The sequence below is a fragment of the Coccinella septempunctata genome, chromosome 5 (assembly GCF_907165205.1).
Source record: "Coccinella septempunctata chromosome 5, icCocSept1.1, whole genome shotgun sequence".
NCBI classification, from domain to species: Eukaryota; Metazoa; Arthropoda; class Insecta; order Coleoptera; family Coccinellidae; genus Coccinella; species Coccinella septempunctata.
This window is the reverse complement of record NC_058193.1, coordinates 33,418,629-33,443,868: the sequence shown is the minus strand read 5'-3', so window position 1 is coordinate 33,443,868 and position 25,240 is coordinate 33,418,629. Positions and strand designations below refer to the sequence as shown.

The following is a 25,240-nucleotide window of genomic DNA, read 5'->3' as shown; positions in this document are numbered from 1 at the left end:
ACTCTGCCTATCGGAATGAATGTACTGAATATTTGAGAATTAAATATTTTCAAAGGCGGAAATATGTATGTAATGAAAGGAATGCACTAAAATGAACTCCAATTTTTCTCAAAAAACTGGAGATCATAACAACCTATTGATAAAGCAAAGTCCCAAGCACTTTCAATAGTGTCTCAATTTTTCTACACTGCCTTCACCTTACCTCGCCCATCATTTTGTTTAACAGAGACCCCTTAAACAATTATTCAGATACTCAAGAATGTACTGAGCCTTTGTAAACAATGACTGTCATCTTCTTCGTTCTTCCATAGTCCAGTACTTGAAATTTAATCAACTTCAAGGTCTCATAACTCCGCCATCTTAAATATTTCATAACGGGAACATTTCTACTTACTGTCAAGAAAAGACTCAGGAACAATCTTCTTAACTAAATACCAACAAGTTGAATCCCCTTTGGTATAAGTAGGCGTGGCTTGAGATGCTGACGAGCACAACAAGATCCGATTGGTAGCGAGTATTCAAAAATGGCCAATCTGAATGAAGACGACGGTTTTAAGCCCGCCCACTGTCAAAAACGAGTCACCCAAGGAGTAAGCTCCGTCAAAATATTAGAGTGGTGCATCTTGTTGGTCTTTGCCTATACTTTATTCGTGTTTTATAACACAAATACGATGAAACGGATCCTGATTATTATGAATGGAAGGAAGATTGAAAAACCAAGTTATTAATTAATTCAATATATTATTCTCTCCCTCAGGTAGTCCTGGGCTAACAAAAAACGACCGCAAGGACTCAAGTATATAATAATCATTATATACATTCAGTATAAATAGCAAAAACCAGTAAGTTGCTTAAGTAGTGTCGATATTATAATTATCTGTTCGGCACAATCAGTCTGCATCATTTTATATAAATATATCTCTAAATAAAAATAGTCATCCTTCACCTTTACAGGAAAACAGAAAATGCAAAAAATCTCATACAACCAGAGTACACAATACGGTCATATAAAAATGAGAAAGGCACCAAAGCCTCAAGTAGGCAGAGACGTTATGACACAATCACAATAAAATTTAAATAATAATTCAACTAAAGAGATATAAATCACAATAAACATGAAGGAAGAATTGAATAAAATAAAAAACCAATAAGATAGGTAAACGATGAATTATATTCAGATAGCATCATCAGTGGAACGTAACAATGAAAATTAACTCAGTTGTAATCGATTTTGAATTTGAACTGATAACTATGATCAAAGTTACCCAGGATACAAACAAATTCCTAACAGCTAATTATTCATTCAATGAAATAGTAAACATCTGAATAAAAGATCATAACTTCTCTACAAATTAGGGCCGTAACTAGGCCTGTCCACCCCTCAGATGTCGGGGGAAGACTTAATATCTTGTTGAAATAATATATTGTTTCCGTTTTTCGTCTTGATTAAAGTCAGTTTCCGTTTACGAGTCCAGAATTCATTGCCCGGCCTATATAATTCAATGCAGCAAACAGTGAGGGAAAAGGATACATATGATAATTTTTAAGATAATCGGCTAAAACTACAGCACGTTTTGCTACGACCGCAAACATTGGCAGTGCTTCTCTCATCAAAGCTTCAAAGGTGAAACGAAAATGGGAAATACAAGGTTAGGCTTTTAAACCTATGGCACTCGAAGAAAAGAACAATTGGAAATCATAAAAAAGTACGCGGAAGCGTTGATTCTAAGGCGGTTCCACTCGGGAAAACCAGTAAATTGAGGGGATAAATCGGGGCAAGATTGACGTAGATCGAAAAATAAAAAAATCTATTTCACCTTCGTAGCAAAAGTGCCGTATGCGACATCTAGCGGCGGGAGCCCCAAGCGCCCGCAACTGGTGTCTGCCTGGGTTCTTCGGCGTTACGGCCGAACGATGGAAATTCGGTGACGCTGTTGGTGTTCGGCGCCCTCTGTTCCCAGGGACCGCCCTGGACCACGAAACCGTTGGGTTCGTTTCGCGAATGGCCGCGGTGGGACTGGGACCCGCCCACGTTCTCGAAGTGGATGTTGAGGGTGTGGCTCTGGGAGCGCTCCGCCTGCTCTTCGTAGTCCTGTAACTGTAACGGAAACAATTTTTTGGTTAGGTTATGTTAGGACAGGTTAGGTTGGGTTTTTAAATGTTATCGTTGGTTCATAGAAATGCAGTGAACTCTATAAGAACTAGAAAGGCCTCTAAGAGAGGGAAGACGTTGGGCAACCCCTCACTTTCTAATTTCTCGGCAACCAATCGAACAACCGCATCAGACGTCGGAAGTAGCAGTCGTTACAGTGACTATATACCCCCACAATGGCGACAACGGGTCATAAAACTGTCAAAAATCCGCCATGTTTTGTCAAGGACGTAGACAAATGAGCCGGTCAGAGGAAAAGTGGTATAAGTCACAAATTCCGATTTTTGAGTTATACCGATATTTGGGTACCAAAGGTTGCATATTATTCTTCTTATGATATCGTATGAGTCAAATCGTCGTTTTGACCGAGTTTTACCCATTTAATGTTTTTCCTCTTAACAAAATTTCCCATATCTATCAATGCCTTTGGTACCCAAATATCGGTATAACTCAAAAATCGGAATTTGTGACTTATACCACTTTTCCTCTGACCGGCTCAAATAATCATAGAAATAATGATATAGGTTAGAAATTATATGGAAATACCAGTCATTTTGACGCGGACGTCAAAAAAACATGGCGGATCAACCAATAGAAAATGAGACAGCCTATGTCGCCACTGTGGGGGGTATATAGTCACTGTAGCAGTCGAACCACTTGAACGCCCCGGGTATTTTTGTTTACATTGTTATAACCCAATTGACAGAGCGGAGAGAGAGAGATAGCTTGCTCTACATCTTCCTTTTCAGTCTTCCTCAGTTTGCCTGCATCTTGATGCCGTTCCAGTTTAGAGTTCACTGTAGAAATGCAGCGAAATTTCAACTGTCAAAGTAGTAATCGGTATATACAGGGTGAGTCTTTGACTCGAACAAATATTTCAACAGTAGATTCTTGAGGTTAAAAGAAACCCTTTTTAGCTATACCATTTTTTCCGATTCGGCCCTGATAAAAAGATATAGCCATTATAAGTTTTCATAATGAGCTGTGCCACCCCTGGAAAATCAAAATTACCTTCAGAATAACTAGCTAAATCTGCGACACTACACATCTGTGGATGTTTTAAACAGAGTTGAATTCAGCCAAAGTACCTAATTTTTCAAATTTCGCAGATACTTTTTGAATTTTGAACCTCAAATTACTCAAAAACGGCGCATTATGCTAAAAAATATGAGGAATACTTCCATTTTACAAAACATTCAAATAATAATTAGATAGCATCCAACTTAGTTTCAAGAGTTAGGTTCTTCGAGTTTTTGGTATTTTTATGGTACGTAATGGTCATAACGAGATAACTGGAAGACGTGGGTGATATCTTGTGTTCGAAAAAGATTCATCAAATAAATGAAAGACTATATTGCGAAATTCATTCAATTCGATTAAACCGCTGTGAGATAGAAGTAAAAATAACATTCTTTAATGGTTTTTCAACAGCCTGTATCTTTTAAACAGAGCCGATTCGGAAAAAATGGTAAGGGAAAAGAAGTGTTTCTTTCGACCTCAAGGATCTACTGTTAAAATACTTATACGAGTCAAAGACTCACTCTGTATAGTCCATTCAAGAATGATTGATATCTCGGTTGGCTATGGCTATTGAAGATCATTCTTTTATGACCAGATATTAAGGTGCGTCTGAACTTTCAAGGCATATTGGGATGTCGATAATTCTTCAATGGACTGTAGTCTACTGGGATGCCAATCATTCTTCAATAGACTATGGTCCATTGAAGAATATCAACGTCCCTTGAACCTAATATCTGCTCTGAAGAGAATTTTTTCGTCATTATATTGATATGGTCAACGTTTGAACATTCAGAGAGTTCTAATGAAAGGTTAAATGGGTTAAGTTCATTTCCAAGGACAAAATGATATCTATCTTTAATTTATTGTCAGATTTCCAGGAGTGCCATAGCTCATTAACAAGCCAAATAGGAAAAAATTCAGCCTGTATAGGATTTGGCATCATCAAGTTTTTTATTTTTCGAAAATAACTCTTCCCCTTACATGATCTCAAATGGAATTCAGAAAATTCCCAAAGCTGATGAAAAGCTTTCGAAGAGAGACCCAAAATTTCAGCAAATTTCATAAACTCCGAAAGGGCTGGATCGATTTTGACCGGAATCAATAAGCTTCTTAGCATCGTTGAGCTCGATAGCTTCAAAACTGCCACTTGAAGCGTGTAAACAACATCGCATTACAAACACAGACTGAATTTTTCCGCGAGGGGGCGCTAGTCGACAAGCAGATTACTCACATATTCTTCTTCTAAATTGAGCAAATGATCACGAGCCTCAATGACGTTATCCTCGTCACCGGAGATCACAACCAGATTGGGGTTAGAATCCTCGCTCCTTGGAAACTTGATCTCGACCTTGTAGTCGTCCATTATCTTGTGGATAGAGCGACCCCTACTGCCGATCAGACGTGAGTGCACGCGGGAGTCGATCTCCACCTCCTCCCTGTAGATGTCGTTCAGGTCGTTGACGATCTTCATGATGGCGTCTCGGGCGGCCTCCGCCTTGTGCTGGTAGCCGGTGATGGTGATGATATGTTCTTCTGGATCTCCTACGGATTGAATAAATGAATAAATAAACCCTCATCCCCATTAACCCTCAAGTTCCTCACCTTTTCTTGGTAAATTGATTTGTACTTCGTGTTCTTCCTTGATCTTGGTGATCACGGCTCCTTTCCTACCGATGATCTTAGGGTGGTAATCCGGATTGACCTCCATCTTCAGGGAGAAAGATCTCAGCTCCCTGTCCCTGCGGTCGGCCTCGAGCTCGGCCACCCTCTCCATCAGGGCCTCCTTGGCGTCTTGGACGTTGTGCGGCGCTCCTGTTATCTTGATCACGTCCTCTTTCACCTCTGGCGGCGAGAGTTCGATGTGGACGTCGAACCTGCCCATCAGCTCCTTGACGCCGCGGCCCTTCTGGCCGATGATGGACCGGTGCAGATCGTAGGGGACGTCCACGTTGATCGATATCGGCACCAGGTCCAACAGGGCCTGTTTGGCCCTGAGGCAGTTGTCCTCTTTGCCTGAAAGGCGAGAAAACAGCGTGAAAAAACACCAGATAAGTTGCAATACCCCATTTACAAAAATATCATACACCAACATTTTTTCTAATTCAACCATTAATGGCCATTAGCACTGTTTCGTCAAACGAGATTAATTCCTTAAAGGTATTTTTTTCCATACAGATTCTATGCTTTAACGTCGTTTTATAGTTTAAACGAAGTTTAATTAAACGTTGCATATGGCCATAAGTGCCACGAGGACCATATTTTGTCTGTGTGGAAAACTCTCAACATACGCAAGTGCAATAGTAACTTTTTCCTCGAATTTCCACTGAAATTTTGAGCAGTGTATTCAGTAGTAGTTAATTTCAGCGGTGGGAAAAGCGTCTTTCAAAGATGTAAAAAAAAATCGTCAGGCGATACTCGAGCGTGTCAGATTTTCATACAGATGGTTAGTCTCGGTGCTGCAGACGTGTTGACCCATTAATCTAACACTAATCAGGGGAGTTTGAACAGTTTGACAGTTTAAAGATGATAACGAAGCATTTTTTTAAATATCTACCCTCCTGTACCTCTAATCGTTTCTGTATTCATTATGAAAGTTGTAGACAATAAAATTCTATACAACTTTCGTCTGAAGCAATTTTTCATGCCCTTAACCGTTTTCGAGCTAGAGGGTGCTAAAGGTGAGTAGCTTAGTCACACATGAGTCAATGTAGAAACCCAGTGTGATGTACAGATTGGACAAAATGAGTTGTCTACTGAGAGAATCTCGAGAACTACACACATTTCCAAGCATTTTCGGAGAAAAAAGAATGGTGAAAACCACAGTCTCCTACGATACTTTGTTTTTGAGTTTGACAGTTTCATAAAGTTCTCGTAACGTTTTTGTCTTTGAAGTAACAAACCTGAAACTTACACCTTCTACAGGCGTATTTTACGTAGAATCCACTGATGAGCTCAAAATATTTTTTCATTTCAAATCATTTGGTGAACTCGTTGAATTCGTTATTTTTGAATTGAAAAAAAAACTTTTGTCAGTAGATTCTACGTATGAAAGTGCCTTGGAAGGTTTAAGTTTCAGATCTGTAACTTCAAAGACAAAAAAGGTATGAGAACTTTTCGGAATCTTCAAAACCTAAATTTTTGTTTATAACTCGAAATCTAAAAATAATAGGCCGACTCTGTTTTTAGATTTGGATTAGTCGTGAAAAAAGAGCTAGAGAATGGTAATATCCGTTTTCTTCTAGCTGCTATAGTTCTCGAGATCCCCTCAGTAGACAACGAATTTTGCCCACCCTGTACATTTATCGCCATATATCTCAGAAACGTTCAAACGTAGAAAAAATTGCTTCGGACAAAATTTGTAGAAAATGTTATGCTCTACAACTTTTATAATGAATGCGAAAACAATTGGAAGCACAGGACAGGAGATAATTCAAAAAAACTGATTTTTGTGACCTTTATAGCCAATTTTCACTGCTTCAGCTTGCCGACGTTTTTTTTGCAAGTTTGGAGACCTTCTACACATTTTCGTCACGCTTAAATTGTCAGATTAAGAGAATATATACTTTTTAACATGTTATCAACCACATATATCTTGTCGCTCGAGTATGTACAACGATGTTTTTTTTTACTCTTCTGACAGGCTGTCCTAGACAATTCCCCATCTACACAGGTCTAATTTTCGGTAGAGGTACTCTACAGGGTCCAAGGTATCTCCCCTTATATCAATCTGTCACGCACGAGTAAATCCCGAATTTCCCTCTTGGGCTCCCCAACTAATATTCCAACAACCCCAACAATTTCACCAACCTGTGATTGTGATAATATCGCACGGTTTAACTTGATCCGGATCGACGTCGCCGTTAACTTGGGAAGGATCGTAAGAATCGCGATCGGGGAACTTGACCTGGACGTCGAACTCCGACGTTATCCCTTGCACCTTGTGCCCTTTGGCTCCCATCACGTTTCGATGGTGTTTCTGGGGGATGACGCATTCGATGGTGACCATGGATTCGAGATCGCTGATTATCTCCCTGATCCTTGCGATGGCGGCGTCCATGGCCTTCTTGGGACCTGAAAAATCGGACATTTAGTTATCGTATAAAGTTTTTACATGAAGAGAGTTATACCTATGAGCGTGACTTGATCGTCGACCTCTCCGAAGCGAGGGAAGGAGGTTTGTACGCCGTATTCTTCGTTGATCTGGTTCAATTTCTCGGCTTTCCTAGCCACGAAATGTTTATGATGCTTGGAGTCTACGGTGATCGTGGTTTGTACCCAATCCTCCTGAAAGACAAATAATTTCGTTCAGTTTTCAGTAGGAGGATGTATCGATATCTAGTTAACCTAGATCAGTTCCATGCATGAAAAAAAATATTGCGTTACCATAGCAACGAACAATAACTCATTAGAAGTGTCAGTGTGAAGTTCGAGGTTAAAAATGTAAACCAGAGTTATGCAATGAATTGAAAGAAAGAAGATGTCCACCGAAATTGTGAAAATCGAAAAATTGGAGTATCGAGCCATCATCAAGTACCTGTATTTAAAAGGGTTAAGAGGTAAGCAGATTTACGAAGATATGCTTAATACCCTTGGTGATCAATGTCCTTCGTATGCAACCGTGAAAAATTGGACTGTAAGCTTCAAAAGAGGTAAATTTTCCTTTGAAGATGATTACCGATTGGGAAGGCCAGTTTCTGTGTCAGTCCCAGAAAATATCGATGCAGTTCATGACATGATTTTATCAGACCGTCGAATTGATCTGAAACGGATATCTGAAGCACTGAATATTTCATACGAACGCGTTCATCATAAAGTTCACGTCAATTTGGACATGAGAGAAAAGGCTGCAAATTGTATCCCCAAATGTTTGAATGTTGACCAAAAGCGTTGAAGGGTAGAAGCATCGCGTTCGATCTGTGCTCGATTTGAAAACGATGTAGACTTCTTAAGCCGAATTGTCACTATGGAGGATAGGAGAATTGGGTTCATTTCTACGATCCAGAAACAAAGCAACAATCGATGGAATGGCGACACTCTGGTTGTCCAAGACCTAAGAAGTTTCGTGTCCAAAAATCTGCTGGAAAAGTTCTTGCTTCAGTTTTTTGGAATTGCCATGGAGTAATCATGATTGATTTTTTGGATAAGGGTAGAACAATAATCGGAGATTATTATTCGATATTACTGGCCACTCTACGGGAAAAAATTAAAGAGAAAAGAGGCGGAAAGCTATCCAAAGCTGTTTTGTTTTTGCAGGACAACGCTCCTGCTCACAAATCTCATGTTGCCATGCAAAAAATTCGTGATTTGGGGTTCGAATTACTAGAACACCCCCCTTAATCACCAGATTTGGCTCAATCTGACTATCATCTCTTTCCTTAACTGAAAAAAATGTAGAAAATTTTCTTCCAAACTTTTTTTTAAAGGTCTAGAGACGTTGCAGGTTCGTTGTAATAAATGTATCCAATTATGAGGAGAATATGTTGAGTAATATAATATTTTGACATTGAAATTTTGTTTGGTTCTATAGTAGGCTAAGAATTTTTCAATATATTCTCGTAAAAGGCGGATTTTGTGATTTGTGATTTTTGTGATGCTAAACCTAGATTGTTAACCTGAATATCCCAGACCCGCCCACAAGATCTAACCAAAATCCCCCCCGAAATTCAAGAAAAAAAAATTCCATATGTGAAGTCAACATAATCGTAGAGTTTTCTGAAATTTCCCTAGCGAATGGTCGAGAATAACAGCCCAGGCATCTCAATCACTCACCAATTCTTTGATAGAAGCTTCGAGAGCCTTCTTCGCCTCTTTAACGGATTCCTCTTTCCCTATAATCCTTATAACTTCCCGATCCTCATCTGTATTCGAGGGGAACTCGATTTTAGCCCCGGTAGAGTCACGAATCTTCTTTATCCTGCACCCATCTTTACCAATAAGGTATTTGTGGTGTTCAGGTTTGGCACGGATCTGGAAAAAAATCACATTTAGTCAACGGATGGTCGAGATACGAACAGAAGTGGTAAACTCACTTCTTCGGTGAAACTGGAAGCTTTCTTCTCGTTCACCCTTTCGAGCAGTTGCTGTTTGGCACGTTCGACGTCACCCTTGAGCCCGCTGATGACCACCTTGTCGCTTTTACATTCCGGAGACGGGAATTTGATGGTGACGTTACCGCAATCTTCCTGGATCATCTTGATCAGTTTACCCTTGGTACCGATGATAGAATTGTAGAATTTCGGCAGTATGGTGATCTCCTCTTCGACGATCGACTCGTGCTCGTCGCGGATCTTGCGGATCATTTTTTCGGCCTTCTCCACGTTTTCCTGAACGAAAAAAAAAAAATTAACAGGGTAAAAATTTATTTCTTCCGAATGCATTATCTAACCTTTTTGCCTGTTATAACGATAGCATCACTTTTGTCACCTTCCGAAGGAAGGTCTATTTTGGTCTGGGTCTCCTCCCTGATCTTTTTAATGTTGACTCCGTCTTTTCCAATTATGAATTTGTGGAATTGCTTGTAGACCGGCACTTCTACCACGTACGAAGATTCGTTCAATTCTTTCACCAACTTCTCAAGATGTCTGCAGCACTTGTCGACATCTTCTTTTGGACCTACAAAGGAAATATATCAATTTTCCCAACAAACAAAATGAAAAATTAAAGTAAAAAATTCCTAGATCCCACCCACCTCTGACTTTCACGATTTCGTTCCTCTCTCCGGGACCGGGGAAAGTGATCTGGACCTGGTTGAATCTGTCCCTGATATCCTTGATGTTCGCCCCTTTGACCCCGATGATGCTCCTGTAGTGTCTCTGGGGAATGATGACGTCCTTCTCCTTCTCGTTCTCGAGCTTGTTAATTTTCTCCTCCAGTTCTTGATCGATTTTATGCACCTCGTCTCTGTTACCCTCGATACGGATCAGACCGCTCTCATCGATGTTAATCGTAACGTTGTATTCCTCCCTAAGCTTATTAACTGAAAGAACCCGATTTAATTTTACTGTGGAAGCATATAATTATTTGTTGCTCACCGTTGGTTCCATTCTTCCCAATGATATGCTTGAAGAGTTTGGTATCCACATGTTTCTCTACGTAAGTCATTTTCTTCACGAGATCTTTGGCCATGGCATCTAACTGCTCTTGTACTTTTTCCACTTCCTCAGGTGGTCCCTGAATCCTTATTTTATCTTCAGCGGTGAATTCGACGTGGATCTGAAAGAATTGGATCATTAGCCACAATTTCACTTGATTTTGTTGTCGATGACGCACTTTTTCCATATTTTGGGTTATTTCCTTTATGGTCTGACCTTTCTTGCCGATGATATATTTGTGCAACCAGGCGGGGGCGTCAACATGGCAAGTTTTGACGGAATTCGCTTTTTCGTACACCTTACTCAGAGCAAGGCCCAGTTTATCTTGAGGACCCCTGAGAGTAATTGTGCCAGTAGTCGAGTCGCCTAAAAATAAAATAATCGTTAATCAAGGAACTTGAGAACACCTTGTCCGTTATTTACCAATTGGCATTTCAACGCTCACACCGGTGGTCTGCAGGATCTCAGCGATGGTGGATCCCTTGGGACCCACAACGTATTTGTGCTGTTCCTTTGGAACTTCCACGCTGACAGTGTTACATTTCTTCTCCATCTCCTTGTAGATCGCTTCGATTCTTGCTTTAGCAGCCGCAACACCCTCCTTGTCTCCAGCAATGAAGATTTCATCTAAATAAAAATTTTTTTTAAATAAAACGAGATAAATTGAAAATTAATGAAAAATAAAAAATTTCTCAAAAAGTTTAGTTATTCCAACTTGTTTTTGTTACCTTTCATGACTGATGGTGGCGGTATGTTGATTTTAGCCCCAGTTTCTGCTATCAACTGATTGACGTTCTCATTGTAAGCACCAGAAATGAACGGATGATACATCCTGGGAATGTTGAGACGTTCTATAGCTTTCTTTGACTGCTGGTCAGATGTTATCCTGATTTCATGTTCGGCTTTTTCAATTCCTTCCTTGGTTCCTGAGAATTAACACAACATAGATAATAAGGTCAGAAGAAACATTAAAAATCATTAATTTGCACGAGATTTTTCTTTAGAATGAAAAGTTTTAGAGCTTTAATTCAAAGTTGAAATAATGTTAACAAAAATTCTTACCAGAAATGGTAATAACATCGGACGCGTCATTTTGAGGTGGGACAGATATTTTTGTGGCAGTCTGCTTCTCCAACTCCTTGAGTCGGTCGCCTTTCTTTCCAAGAATCCAACCATGGTGTTCTTTGGGAATCGAGATCTGTTTACTCGCCTGCAAAAGAATAGCATTCAAACTGTTTGTCATTCAATTAAATAAAAATATTTCAATTCACCTGTGTTTGAAAGTGCACTAAGATCTTCCTTCGTGCCACCGACACCTCATTTGGCTTTCCCGTTACCAAGAAAGTGAGTGACTGATCTTTTCCGTGAGATATTTCGATGTGAGCTCCGGTATCTTTCATTATGTTAGCGCATGTTTGGATAGATTCGCCTTCTCCAAACTTCTGGCTGTGGTCAAGTTTTCTTTCTTCAAATGGAACTCTGGAATGAAAATATTGAAATTGGAAAGTTTATTGGGTATCATGTTCCTTCAATGACCCTTAGAAATGTATGAGCTCATTCAAGTGGAGACATCTGGTAAGATTTTGAGGAAGACTGCTTATGCATAGATCTTGTATTTATTTTCACAAGGAAGCCTAAAAAGTTCTTTGTCAGAGAAATGTGGAAAATAATTTCCTTTTTCGTTTCTGAATGATTGGCTTTTCCCAATGAACTACTTTTTCATTAAATGTCTTTGAATATCATATATTAATAGGCCTGTAGCAGGAGAAAAATTTCAGAACTCTCAGACATAACTTGATGGAAAGAATGGAGGAAAGATGCAAAGAAGTTATTGTTCTATGTGGATGATGTACTTGGTATTGAACAACCATGAATTTTTAAAATTCTCAGAATTACAACCTACATATACATATGTATATGATAGGAGGTTTGGTTTATCTGAAGAGAAAACACAAATTATCTCAATATCTAACTTTTGACAAGCAGTTTATCTGGAATATTCATGGCTTTTTTCCATATACATTCATATTTTGAAAATAAAGATGATAAAAAAAGGCAAATCATAGCATAAGTTGGTTTTTTCCTATTCTCATGTAAATCCTACATTTTGGCTGAACCAAAGCTACTGCTTATGCAAATATTCTTCATTTCACAGAAGGAAAGTGATGTCTATACATTGAACTAATCAGTAGATATTGTAATGATAACTCTGGTCAACATGCAAACACAATAATAAGAGATCAAACAAATATTCTTGTACCATCGGAATCATGACTCATTTAAACAAATAAATTCATCCTTCTATTCTGCAAGAAAAAATCTTGAGACCCTTCAGGATCTGTAATAAAACCTAAACGATCTGAGGAAATCAAATAAACTTAATCCAAAACATTAAGAGTATACTTTTAATCGCTAACCTGAATACATGAGTGATGACAGATGTGCCAACCCTCATCTTGTTGGTCTTCTGGTGCCATCCAGAGGCTGGTAGGCTGTTTTGGCCTGTCACAGGGGTGGATTCTGGCAGAGCCGGAAACAAGTCATCGTAGCTCCGCACTGATGGTGTTTCATAACCCACATTACCTTCTTCGATCACTGGTTGCTGCATTTTGGGATTGTCCTGATTCGCGCCAAGTCGTTACAGCAACACTTTAATGATACAGATGTGAATGTTGAGAACCGGAATACCAAATACATAAATGTGAAAATTCCTTTTTGGCATACTTCTTTCATATTCTTTGAATGCCACATTTTCGAATTCATCTTAATTGAATGTCATTAGCCTGGTCATAAATATAAACAATTTTCAAAATGATTAAATAATTATTAGCCATCTCTTAACAAGATGACATCTTCTCAAACTCTTAAATAATGATTAGTTGAAAAAACAAAATTCTGAAAAATCATCAAGTGCATATTCATCAGTAATTGAAAGCCTATCATTAACATTAGTTCAAAATTTGACGACCAAAGGGCACATTTGAAAATGCTTCTACCATTCTAAATAGATTCAACATATGGATTAACTAATTTTCTGGAAGGCAATTTCAAGTGCAGTCCATTGCGGATTTTGACATTCACGCAAATTATTCCCATTGAATCTTATTGCATATGTTAACAAATTGAATATTTTCAGAGCCCCACAGTCGACGTGTCACTTCGGCCAGCATGTTAAGTTTGCCCGACTCCGCAAAAATAGAAAATACTACTCACTGTACTGTAAAAACAGAAAAGCCGTCCTAAAAACTGGAACTTTTGAGTTTCTCCAGTTTTACTTGGGTTTGTCTTGCTAAAACACGTTTAAAAAAAGATTAGATAGAGGTATTGAAAACAAGTACATTTTCACCTACCGACTGCCAAGTAGAAAATGAAGAGAATGAAGGGATAAATAAATTAAGAACGTCTACAGCTGTCAAATTTTTGATAAGTGGTTCGAATTTATTTCTACTCTCTAGCAGAGGGCACTATGAATGTAAAAGCAGAATTATGTAAGGAGAAGATAACATTAATTCGGCCTTGAAAATCAGGTGTTCGCGACAGGTAAAATTTTCCCAAGCACTACAGGGAGCTTTACAATTTATATCTGAATTTTTGGAATTCTTCTCACCAAAATTAAAGTTAATCAATCAAGAAAATCTTTCTCATATCTGTTTTTTGCTTACACACCAGACTGCAGATTTGCAGAGCAGATAACTGTACCTCTCGTTTAAATCCAGTTCAGTTCCTTTTTGCACAACTTTTTGACGTTTTCAGTTTACGTGAACGTCAAATGTTTTCTATTTTTGCTTTCGAATAGAATACCAAATTTTTTGCTGAATAAAGGAACGACCACTTGTATTCGGTTTTTTATTTGAAGGTTTTTCCTCATAAAAATGAATGTTTTAAAACTGACAAGGAACTCTTTGGGTTTGGTAAGTAAAAGTACAGGAAATAGAAATTATGTAATTACATCTGGTATCAAAAATAATTATATTCAACTCGCATTTCTTACTAGGCTCGTGGATTTCATCTAAGTGCTATTAATGCTGCTGAAGCTCAAGCCAAACCCAAAAGATTGAAGAAATTTGCAATCTACCGATGGAACCCAGACGACCCAAAAACTGAACCCAAGGTTCAAGAATATGAAATAGACTTGAATGAGTGTGCTCCCATGGTTCTGGATGCACTGATAAAGATCAAGAATGAGATCGATCCCACCCTTACTTTCCGAAGATCTTGCAGAGAAGGTATTTGTGGGTCCTGTGCTATGAACATCGAAGGTGTTAACACGTTGGCTTGCATATGGTGAATATAAAATTGAATTAGTGTTTTCAATTTCGACTATGTATATAATTTGTTGCAGCAAGATAAACACAAATACTTCGAAGGTTTCAAAGATCTATCCTTTACCACACATGTATGTGGTTAAAGATCTGGTTCCAGATTTAACCCACTTTTATGATCAGTATAAATCAATTAAACCGTGGCTCCAGAGGAAGTAAGTTGGTACTCGTAATTTGCATCTTTAACAGTTATTACTTGATTTTTTGTATTAGGGACGAAAGTAAGATGGGAAAATTCCAGTATTTGCAGGACGTCAAAGATAGGGAGAAGTTAGATGGCCTTTACGAGTGTATAATGTGTGCCTGTTGTTCAACTTCTTGCCCAAGTTATTGGTGGAATGGGAATAAGTACTTAGGACCTGCTGTTCTTATGCAGGTAGATAGCTGAGAATTCTAATCTTATAAATTTTCACAAAACAAATTAATCAGCCTTCAACTAAAAATTAGAATGCTTGCATGAATATACTGCTGAGAAAATCAATTTGAAAATTATTAATTTTGTTCAATCAGGCTTACAGATGGATCATTGATTCGAGAGATGAAGCAACAGAGGAAAGATTAAATAGTCTCAGGGATGCTTATTCAGTATTCAAATGCCACACTATAATGAACTGTTCCAGAACTTGTCCCAAGGTAAAAAAATAGTAAATCAATCAATGCAACAAGTTCATATGATCAAACTTTTCAGGGCTTGAATCCTGGAAGGGCTGTTGCTGAAATTAAGAGGCATTTGGCTGGCCTTACCAAAAAGGCTCCACCAATGTTAAATCCAGTTGGTTTGGCCAATGCTTAAATCTGATGTTAAAATCTGAGATTTTATTGTATTCAATGATATTTTAGGCACAATTCTGTAATTGTTTGAAATATATTGACAGTATTTTAAGATAAAAAGACCGAATAAATGTTTTAATGTGAAGTATTTCAAATTCCTATATATACCTTGCCAAGGCCCAGAAACGAACGAAAAATAAATAAATTAAAATCGAGAATGAAACATTAGGATAAGTTAGGACCTCAGAGCTGAAATTGTCAGGGTTGTTGTATTGGTGAATAAAAAAATTATGCTTTCTAAAGATTTATTCTGAGTGCATAATTCTATAATTCCAATAAAAAAACAATTCCTAAAAGAAAGGAATGTTTAATAATTGACATGTTTGCTATAACTAGGTTTCAAGCTGTGATTAGGCTAATTATTTGTTCAAAATGTCCCTATTCTGGTTTACAATTGTAGCAAGTATTTGGCAACTTTTGGGCATATTTTCTCCTCTAGAAAAAACTAAATCGTTGTTTAGGATCACATTCGGTAAATTTTCTAACAGAACTAACACAAGAATTCCTAATTTTCAGTCAAGTTATTTCGATCCACGAAATTCGAATTATATATGTCCAGGAAATTTTCAGAACAATCCAAAAACTTGATTGAAGTGTGAAAATATTTTGGAAAATTATTATTAGTCTCTGAAAAATTCATCAGAATAGAGAGCTGATCAGCAGTCGTCGATTTTGCAACAAATATCCAATAAGTGTGAAATACGCGAAAAATACAGACAAGAATAATCGTTATTTGAGCAAAACCAGTCAAAAAATTTTTATATTCCATTCGCATTTCACACTTTCACAGTTTTGTGAATGGTGTATATGAATCAAAGTAGAATTGTAGAAGCTTTCTACCTATAAATGAGCAACAATGATTTCTAACAGTAACAACACATTCAACTATTATAAATATTTCTGACTAGATCAAAAGAACATAAGTATAAAATAAGTACATAAAGAATGAACAATTCAAGAAAAATATCGTGTTGTGGTTAAATAATAAAAAATTATCAACTTAAAAGCTAAAAATACTGTTTATAATTTGAGATTATCATGGAATAAAAAAAATGCATAAATAATTTATGATAAATTCATCAATACTTTCGTGAACCATCATGCCAATTTTCCTCTGTCCAGAGTTAAAGAATTAAGATTGTTATGTGTTGTGATAATATAACATGTGCCACATAATTATGACAATGATTATTGTTGCTTTCCCTTACAAATTGTGTGAAAATCTAATTATGGAAGTTATAAGAAATGGAAAACATTAGAGAATTTAACATAACACTTTATAATAATTGCATTCCGTTTTCACCATAGGATTTCCTTCCCCATCATAATTTTTTTCAGCCTTTCCAGGCAAAATTTTCAACTTATTTCAACGAGTGATTCTGAGGCAATCTGAGAAACTGCTTTGTTTGGAAAATTAAGTGTCTGAAAGAAAGTTTAATTCGAAGATTATTTTTCAAGTACATACCTCCTTTACGCTCATTAGTTGTAGCAAATTCCCAAGCATTTAGAAATCCACAGACAAAACTAACAGTCAAAGCAGCCTAGTACATCAACTATAAACTGAACCTTTAGAGGGCAATCAGTTTTGTCTTGCAGTTATGCCATTTTTCCTGAAGCATCCTGTGCTCTTCCAGCTCCTTCTCCGATACATTCCTCACTTGCCCGCTGAATTTTCTATCTATATTAGATCCAATATTCTGTACACCTTTCGCAAGTTTGCTGAAAGGCGAGAATACCAGATCCCTAGTGACAGAAGCTACTGGTGATGTTAAGTTAGTCAATTTATTCTTCAGGGCCGATTCGCTCTGAGACTGCGAGATGTTCAACGTAACCTCATAGTCTGAACATGATCGTTTGTCCAGTCTAGCGCTGGACGGGTTAGAGTTATTTATACTTTCATCGACTTCACTGTAAGAGTGACTCATTTTTTTATCCATAGTTGAGGTGAGTTCTGAATCGAACAAAGCGTTACCCGAGTTTATTTGAATGTCTGGTTTGGTAATATTAACGTTTTGCATTATACTCGTTAGCTGTATGTTATCGAGGTTAGAATCTTGATGTTTAAGCAAATGACTTTTGGAGTCAAGGGCATTTTTACCGTCACCATCGCAGTTACTCGCCATCACTATACCAACTCCGGGTAAAAATGAATCTGGTTTACTTCCCGATAAGTAACTTCCCTCATCGGCTTCCTCACCCTGCTCTATCTCACCACTCGAACTCGTATTGCCTCCATAATTTGGATCTCTAGCGTCTGGTTGAAATATACTGCTATCCCCTTCCTCTTCGGAATCGCTGGACACTTCCAACTTATTTTGTCCAACCACAAAATTAGCCGGTCGAGATTTCCCTCTTTTTAGCTTACTTCCGATTCTGTTCAGTTTCGAGAACTGGTTCGACATGTTGGACAAAGCTTTGGATCCTGAAATCAAACGTGCCAAGATTTCAAAATCTCCCACAAGGGGTACACTCACCAACATTCTTAAGGACCAACAATTGACTTTCAGAAACATTTCTGGTCATTTGAGGTATACCAACCACGTCCAGATACATGTTTCCGGATAAGGGTTCATTTATTACCTTAGATTTGCGTTTGTCTAAAATTTGTCCTTGGGTGCATGGTACCTGCGGTAACTGGCATACATCGAATGAAATCAAGAAGGATTCGCAGATCGACTTCAAATATTCTAGAAAACAGATTCAATTAGAAGCCACAATATTTTGAAATGCACTGCAGCACACTACTATAGCAACTTAACCTTAAAATCAACTCCCTAATAGGGCACTCTAACAAAATGTCAAAATCTTTGGTTGCCCTTGGTTACCTGGGGCGTTTCCTAGAAACGGCGTACCTGTAACCAATGGCAACAAACGACTTTGACAATTAAACTTACCCATTTCATCCTCTGTGCTCTTGATGCACATGGGCATATTATTGAAGAATCCAAAACAAGCCGATCTGAACATGTGATAATATCCACCGATATTATTCACTTTGTAGTTGATCCTCAAGCAAGGTTTGCTCTTGGAACTGCCAAACAACGATTTTCCCATATCACCCATTCCGCATTCAAGTGAAGAGATGTCCTGGAGCAACACTTCTTGGTACTTTGTGATTTTATCCACTTGGTCATCATAATCCGCTATGAAATATGAGCCTCTAGTCAAAATTAATATAGAATCGATATCTGTTTCATGCACATCGCCTGTTGTGGGATCTGCGTTGATCAAACCCCAAATACCGAGGGTGTGTTCCGGTTGTTTGATCAACATCTTTTTGCAATCTTCGAAGAGCAATTTGATATGCTCTGCTGTGGCCATATGATCGTCCTCAGGCTGGCTTGCTTTGGAAACAATGAAGTTTTCTTCTGAGACCTTATTACCTGAAAGATATGTTAGGTAAAGGAATCGGGAAAAATTACTAATAATTATAGAAATTAACAGTAATGAAAAAAAAAAACTTTGATTGGATTATACTTACTAAAAAATTCACATTCTTTGTTTGATTTATATAAACAAAGCATAAACAACACTTTAATAAATGAAATTTTGTGATAATTTTGAAATACAATACAAAGAATTGCGAAAATAATAATACAGACATAAATAACATTAAAATTTTGCAGTTTTTCAAAAAAATCCTAAAGTCTATTGCCAATGTTTTATTGAAGTCCGTTATTTATCACTTAACCTTTATAGAAAAACAGATACTATACATTCTCAATAATTTGAAAAAACAATTATCACGTCATTTTTCACAGCACCGGTAGAATGATTCTTATTTTTTCTTTCAAAATAACTCACCTAACATCAAATCAATTGTTCCCTGTCTAGTGGAATCTTTGAATCGGCTCAAATAATATCTGAAATTATTCAAAAAATTAACAATACGTTGATTTGATTCATTTTCATGAGAAGGCTTCTTTTATTGCATCACAAACCTAAACTCTTATAAGGAAAATAGTATAATACAAATTCCGTTGCATGCATGATGAATGGTTATTATTTTTAAGTCTTTTATGCGAGCCAGCTGAAAATTAGTTTAACTTCGGGAAAATCTAGAAAAGCATTGTTATAAATTCATTGCAATTTCAACCCAAAGAAAGTAATAGCCACTTTATGTATGTACTTATTAATAAGCGTCTGCTCCTGGGGAGCTTATGGTCGCCTTAAATTGAAAAAAAAAATTGCTTTTAGAGGACATAGATTTTTTTTTTTTAATAATTTCTGTTTGTGTGTGTAACGCTTTGTTGTGGAGGCTCTAGAAGACGCAATTCTGAAGCTATCGAGATCAATTTCGTCAGGACTATGCGATGCTACGATGCTTAGAAGCCTATTTGTTGAAGTTTTGCAAGTTTGTGATCATCTGAAACGTGACAAAGCATATTGATTTTGGGTCAGAATCGATTTAGCCGTTTTTGGGTGAGGTTCAAGAAATTTTTAGCTCATCAAGTATGGGGATTTTAGTCAGATCTCACAAATGAACCAGATTTGGTCAAAGATATTACACATGTAATATCTTTGGATTTGGTCACCTTTCCAATCTCTTCAGTGAAAATGTATCTATTTGTGTACCAAATGCCTATGCTAGAAAGCCCTACAGTGGAAAAGATGCAGTTGTGCTGGATATGAATTATAATTAACATAATGTTAATAATCAAGAGTCAACAACTTAATCAAACATGTTCCTTTTCATGGTTATTTTTTAAGTATTTAAGTCATTGCAATTCTAATACTCATCAAAACTTATATTTCCTTGAAACCGAAAAGCAAGTAGGTAAAGGAGTAAGCCTATGTACAACAACCAGGATATAACATAACTTCAAAACATCAGAAAACTAACCTAAACATATGATACATAACATTGGCTAGAGCGTATTCTTGATCGAGTGCAAACTGAGGTGTGGAACATAACGTTGTGTCTTCCGGCAGATATTCTACAGCGATATTCGATATTTTATTCAAGTAACTCCACATATCACCCAGATCAATTTCACTCAAACGTTCCCCATGTAATATATCGAGGCAACTTTGTCTTATGGAGTCTTTGAAACGATTATTGTAGTATCTATAACATTAACAAAATGAATATGCGTTATAACTACGAATTGATTAATTTAAGCGATCAGATTTAGAAGGAATGATATGAATTCAGTGAATTTTCCGCAATAATCAACATTTATGGAAACTTGGATGATTTGTTTGTTAAAACGTGAACAAAAGATTGGAATGACTGAGTAAAAACCAACAGATGTTATTTTGAAGTATGCGAAGGAAAAAACATACCTATTAGCCGAATTCATCCCATCTTTCATTATTCCAGAGATTTTTCGTTCTCCAGTTCTGGTGTAATCCCCCTGAAAAATTGAATATGAAATATTTTTTTTCAATTTAATGTGAATCTGGATTACTTTCAAAGCATTGGTCCCTGCATATTGTTTGCTTATTGTATCTCCGTTATTTGCCCAGAGCAGCTGGAAGGTACTCCTGATATTTTCGGGTATGGGACCTTCTGGTGGCGTAAGCCCCAGTTTACAGAATTGTATTTCCATAACAGCTTTCCCGATTGCGGTCTAAAAAAGTCCAACAAGCATATTGTCACAAAAGTAGGCAAACTATTCAAATGCATGCTGTTTAATCATTAGCTCAAGCCTTAAACACTTCCAACACACATAATCAAAATCTGATTTGTCAAACTGTCATTGTTAAATAGGTTATGTTAGTCAATCCCCCACACACCTCAGTTACCCATGAATTTATCAACTCACCTGAACAACATTTGTTCTGTCAAGACAATCAATACAGTTCACCCTAAAAACCCCATTCTGGGAACAGATATGCCCATGCTGATCCCTCCAACAATAGTTCATCTCTTTCAATATGTCCGCTATTGCGTTCATAAGGACAGACACATTCTCAAAATGCATTCCTCGACAATACTCATGGAAATCGAAAGTAACATACGTAATGAAAGGACTGTCAAACTGAAAAATCTGATTAGAATAAGCATCGAAAATAACTTTTTCGTGGCCTGACTGATCGACCAGATTTATAGCGCAGATGGGACCATAGGTCTTTATTTCATTGCAGAAATGCTTTTCGAAAGCTTCCTGATTTTCCTTTTCTCCCTTATCTATACGGGGTGGGGGTCTATATTTGTAGCCTGGTTGGGACCAATACACCGGTACAGATCCTCTGACTTGAACAAATGACACTTCGTGACTGTGATACGATATGAGTTGCTCGGTTTCCACATAATTAGCTACGTGACCCTGCTCATCCACACCTCGTCTCTTATACCTAGTTCCAGCTCTAAATCTGCTTCTTCTTGATATTATGGACAGTGTGAAAATTTCATAAGATTTATCACATGGTATATTGCTTTGGTAATACAGCTCTGTGTTAACCCTGCATTTTTCTATTTGGATATAACCCTGAATTATCGGTAAAATCCATGGGTCATACAATGAACTCTGTGAAAAATGAACAGTGTGAGATTGAGGACCGCAGAGAAAATTTTGTAGTACTCCAATAACTAAAATTGTATGGCAAGTTGGGAGCAATTCAAATATAATGAATATCGATATCATTAAGAGTTAGTTAATTGATCTATCATATTTTCAAACTCACATTTGGCTCGATAAAATCCTTAACCATAAATTTGTTCCAGAAGAACTTGTCATCGGCAATTCTCCACAATGGAATTCCCTTTATTTTACCCGTTTTTTCCAAATTACACAATCTTTGCAAGGAATTTGTAAGATCAGTGGTATTTGAGTAGTAAAAAGAATTTGTGTCAGTGAATATTTTGTGAAATTCTTCAATAATTTGACGCTCAAACCGATTTCTATCCCTTCCATCTCGTTTTTTTGGTGTTCCAGTTGCAATGGCAGCTGCCTGTTGGGTTGTGTTTTTAATAGAATTTCCTGCATTCTTTATTGTTCCCCATGTTTTACTGAATGCCCCGCTTTTCTGTATGTCGAATATGGAATTATTTTGTTTGTTAGCGTTTGAAATATTTTTATGTTTATGGCAAGGTTTCAGATTTATTTCAGTTTCTTCCAAGCAAAGAGGTATGAAAGCTATGGATTTTACTTTATAAACATTGTGTTCGCCGTGAAGTGTTCCAACAAGAGAGCTTTCCCGAATCACCATCAGTCGAGGATCAAAAACAGAAGCTGATACTTTTCCAATAATACCGTCACATGTACCCAAACATACTGGATCATCTGCCTCAGTTAATGACCAAGCTAAGAAACAAATCATTTCGAAATGAAATTTTGTTAGTAAGCATAAATTTATTATTTACCTGTTTTTGGTATGAAACAACCAGTTGATCGATCGCACCACAAGGAATTTTCTCCTTTTTTAAAGATATAGAAAGAATCAGTACGAAATACTTCCATATTTTCAGCTGTTGATCAGAAGGCAGAACGCAAATTTCTATTTCCTGTTATCTGATGCAAGATGAAACTGATTAAATTAGGCAAATTCAGCAAAATCATCACCTCTCTTTCTACAAGCATTCACGCCCTGTAAATTCTTTTCCACATCTTCGTAAAACATAGGTAACAGATTTGATAAGAGGGAAGAAATATTTTTGTCGATAACAGAATTTCTTTTATGACATATTTAGATATTTGAAGGTTATGTTTCTATTTTTTTCAGATATGTCAAAACAAATCTGCGCAATATGTGAAAGTGATACGTCCAAGAAGCGCGGATTTGAATATGTTTTCGGATTTCACTGGAATTATGGAGAAAATTAACAAAATAGTACGTCCAATCTTTTCATTGACGGCAAACCTTTTACAGAATATGAACAAACAACTTCAACGTTAGTGTAACTAGGAAATTTCCTTTACTTTTCTCCAATTGTTGCATTCTTTCTTTGAATCAATGGATGCATTGAAAATAAAAAGGTTACTGTAGTGTATTATTTTATTAAATAAAAAATTCACTTAAAATAACACTAATCACTCTTTGATTTTTTATCATCATCTTTGAAATGCAAAAACACAAAAGAAAACAAAAACACACCAATCATCATCGAGAAGGCGCCAGTATAATATGGATAAGCACTAAATATGAATCTTTCATATTGGGTGTGCTGCAACGGCCTCACAGAAACTTGTGTTGTACTGAAAAGTCGTGTATATCCAATCCTGTCATAATCGACTTTGAATTGATACACCCCATAGACATCAGGTATTTTGAATTTGGCTTGATAGTTGCCATTGTGTGTTTTCTTCAGCGTAGTCCTGACGAATGGGTCGATTCTCACAAATTCCAATTGAATATCGTTGGCAACAAAAGGTTCCCATTTACCCTTATTCAAGATTTCAATTTCAATATTGTACACCTAGAAAGGAGAAATTTAATATTTTTCCAAATAAGAACATTGTTATTCTGATGGAAAAATGCCTGTATTCATTAGACTTACAGCATCATCCATTATGGTGTAATCTGCAGGAGGTTTACTTTCCCCAGCTTTATGATGATTTACAGATTTTACCCTCAGTTGGCCATGTTCTTTGAAAACCCATTGACTTAAGGCAATAGCAACATCTTGATTTCCAGATTTCTCATATTTCTTTCCATCCTAAAAATTCAATTTGAGCAAGTGCATTTACCATGAATTCCAACCACATACCATGGCCTTCTGTACAGAAGAAGTGAAGAATTCATCAGAGAAGAAAGATAATGATCCACTAAATACAACACGGGCATTATTTCTTGCTTGAAGACCAGCAATCAAGAGGGTATCTTTTCCAACAGCATGAGGATACTTGAAACATAATATTAAGTTGCAAAACATTCAGAATGGTTTGAAGAATCTACCTCTTTAATTTTTTGTCCAGGTATATAACTATAAGAAGTACTGTGACCAGAAACCAATGAGAGAACAAGTGGATTCTCAGTATCAGCCAACAGACCTGTGCCTTCGTAAATCAAAGGTGCAATATTAGATCTAGCTTGCCCGAAAATAACTTTAGAATCGATAAGATTTTCATTGCCTATGACCAATTTAGTATGTTCTCCCTCATCGGTTATATCATAATTCAAATGATCAATGACATATGCTCCTTCTTCGTCGACCTGAAACAAGAAACATTTTTCACAACTTCTTTGGGGTTCTCAACTGATGAGCTCACTTCGAAGCCACATTCTGATGCTAATTCTCTCAACACATCACCAGTGATGCTACTACCAGCAATCAAAATATTTCCACCCTCATCAATAAACTGAGTCAAAGTGTCTACATTTAACGATCCTCCAAATTCTTCCACGGAAGGTGCAAAGACAATCAAGTTATCATACAAAGACTCGCCATATTTAGAGAGTACTAAAGTAGAATCATCAGCTACTTTGAAAGTTAAGCTATATCCTCGTTCTGGAAATATAACACTGCATTATCTACAGGAAAACCCCGATCTAATGGGGTACCGGTTGGATAACCTAAAATTTCTCACCTTGTAACGATCTAAAAAATATGGAATGTGTTTCGCGAATGACCTGGTTATCGAGAAGAACTAATGTTCTTCCCTGTGCGTTTATTTTCGCAAGAAAAATAGAGAAAACACATATCAACACCTGAATTTTCATCTTGAAAACAGTGAAAACTACTCTAAAGAATACACGTCATCAGGTCTATGGTTTCTACATCTAATCTACCATGGAATCGCTACATGTGCGAGTGCGTGCATTTTGGTATGAAAACCGCTTTAAAAAAACAGAACTATGTGAAAGAAAAAATGGTTTTTTTCCTGTTATAGAAACATTAACTAATAAAGATACTTTGAATTCTCTCAACAATAATTAGC

The 25,240-nt window shown here is 37.0% G+C and overlaps 4 protein-coding genes and 1 long non-coding RNA gene across 6 annotated transcripts; 2 read left to right on the top strand and 3 right to left on the bottom strand.

The window, feature by feature from the left end:
- Positions 1–721: 721 nt before the first annotated feature.
- LOC123313446 (vigilin) lies at positions 722–13,653 on the bottom strand. Its single transcript, XM_044898331.1, has 18 exons — positions 13,614–13,653; positions 13,477–13,552; positions 12,681–12,912; positions 11,535–11,742; positions 11,326–11,473; positions 10,992–11,189; positions 10,687–10,890; positions 10,442–10,629; positions 10,204–10,384; positions 9,861–10,148; positions 9,558–9,784; positions 9,202–9,495; positions 8,942–9,139; positions 7,300–7,456; positions 6,980–7,243; positions 4,775–5,185; positions 4,404–4,714; positions 722–2,098 (listed from the first exon to the last, which is right to left on the bottom strand). The coding sequence occupies exons 3-18, from the start codon at positions 12,869–12,871 to the stop codon at positions 1,847–1,849; spliced, it is 3,720 nt and encodes a 1,239-aa protein (XP_044754266.1). The 5' UTR covers positions 12,872–12,912; positions 13,477–13,552; positions 13,614–13,653; the 3' UTR covers positions 722–1,846.
- A 219-nt stretch (positions 13,654–13,872) lies between these two features.
- Positions 13,873–15,501, top strand: LOC123313447 (succinate dehydrogenase [ubiquinone] iron-sulfur subunit, mitochondrial). Its single transcript, XM_044898332.1, has 6 exons — positions 13,873–14,174; positions 14,258–14,547; positions 14,606–14,740; positions 14,799–14,961; positions 15,096–15,218; positions 15,274–15,501. The coding sequence occupies exons 1-6, from the start codon at positions 14,136–14,138 to the stop codon at positions 15,376–15,378; spliced, it is 855 nt and encodes a 284-aa protein (XP_044754267.1). The 5' UTR covers positions 13,873–14,135; the 3' UTR covers positions 15,379–15,501.
- A 146-nt stretch (positions 15,502–15,647) lies between these two features.
- LOC123313443 (phosphatidylinositide phosphatase SAC2) lies at positions 15,648–23,069 on the bottom strand. Of its 2 annotated transcripts, XM_044898328.1 has the most exons (10): positions 22,726–23,069; positions 22,047–22,666; positions 21,185–21,889; positions 20,828–20,989; positions 20,703–20,773; positions 20,260–20,484; positions 19,221–19,279; positions 18,311–18,799; positions 17,891–18,103; positions 15,648–17,838 (listed from the first exon to the last, which is right to left on the bottom strand). In XM_044898328.1, the coding sequence occupies exons 1-10, from the start codon at positions 22,820–22,822 to the stop codon at positions 16,985–16,987; spliced, it is 3,495 nt and encodes a 1,164-aa protein (XP_044754263.1). In that variant the 5' UTR covers positions 22,823–23,069; the 3' UTR covers positions 15,648–16,984. The 2 variants fall into 2 exon arrangements, with proteins under 2 accessions (XP_044754263.1, XP_044754264.1); XM_044898329.1 differs by lacking the exon at positions 20,260–20,484 and having other exon boundaries at positions 22,726–23,068.
- On the top strand, positions 22,843–23,348 carry LOC123313445. Its single transcript, XR_006537741.1, has 2 exons — positions 22,843–22,984; positions 23,085–23,348. It is a non-coding gene; the product is annotated as an uncharacterized LOC123313445 (long non-coding RNA).
- LOC123313444 (dolichyl-diphosphooligosaccharide--protein glycosyltransferase 48 kDa subunit) lies at positions 23,344–25,085 on the bottom strand. Its single transcript, XM_044898330.1, has 6 exons — positions 24,890–25,085; positions 24,572–24,810; positions 24,258–24,515; positions 24,070–24,204; positions 23,860–24,018; positions 23,344–23,778 (listed from the first exon to the last, which is right to left on the bottom strand). Exons 1-6 carry the CDS (start codon positions 25,020–25,022, stop codon positions 23,389–23,391), a joined length of 1,314 nt encoding a protein of 437 aa, XP_044754265.1. The 5' UTR covers positions 25,023–25,085; the 3' UTR covers positions 23,344–23,388.
- Between the last annotated feature and the right edge of the window lie 155 nt (positions 25,086–25,240).

Excerpts from the sequence above, each read along its gene's own strand:
- LOC123313444 (XM_044898330.1), bottom strand. The coding sequence starts at position 25,022 with ATGAAAATTCAGGTGTTGATATGTGTTTTCTCTATTTTTCTTGCGAAA. Across the intron at positions 24,205-24,257 it reads CTGGACAAAAAATTAAAGAG|TATCCTCATGCTGTTGGAAA; the intron begins GTAGATTCTTCA and ends TTATGTTTCAAG. Across the intron at positions 23,779-23,859 it reads ACACCATAATGGATGATGCT|GTGTACAATATTGAAATTGA; the intron begins GTAAGTCTAATG and ends TCTCCTTTCTAG.
- LOC123313446 (XM_044898331.1), bottom strand. The coding sequence starts at position 12,871 with ATGCAGCAACCAGTGATCGAAGAAGGTAATGTGGGTTATGAAACACCA. Across the intron at positions 10,149-10,203 it reads TGGGAAGAATGGAACCAACG|TTAATAAGCTTAGGGAGGAA; the intron begins GTGAGCAACAAA and ends GGGTTCTTTCAG. Across the intron at positions 9,496-9,557 it reads TCGTTATAACAGGCAAAAAG|GAAAACGTGGAGAAGGCCGA; the intron begins GTTAGATAATGC and ends TTTTTCGTTCAG.
- LOC123313447 (XM_044898332.1), top strand. The coding sequence starts at position 14,136 with ATGAATGTTTTAAAACTGACAAGGAACTCTTTGGGTTTG. Across the intron at positions 14,548-14,605 it reads AACACGTTGGCTTGCATATG|CAAGATAAACACAAATACTT; the intron begins GTGAATATAAAA and ends AATTTGTTGCAG. Across the intron at positions 15,219-15,273 it reads GTTCCAGAACTTGTCCCAAG|GGCTTGAATCCTGGAAGGGC; the intron begins GTAAAAAAATAG and ends CAAACTTTTCAG.
- LOC123313443 (XM_044898328.1), bottom strand. The coding sequence starts at position 22,822 with ATGGAAGTATTTCGTACTGATTCTTTCTATATCTTTAAAAAAGGAGAA. Across the intron at positions 20,990-21,184 it reads ACAGAACAAATGTTGTTCAG|ACCGCAATCGGGAAAGCTGT; the intron begins GTGAGTTGATAA and ends GGACTTTTTTAG. Across the intron at positions 19,280-20,259 it reads GTTATGTATCATATGTTTAG|ATATTATTTGAGCCGATTCA; the intron begins GTTAGTTTTCTG and ends GAATAATTTCAG.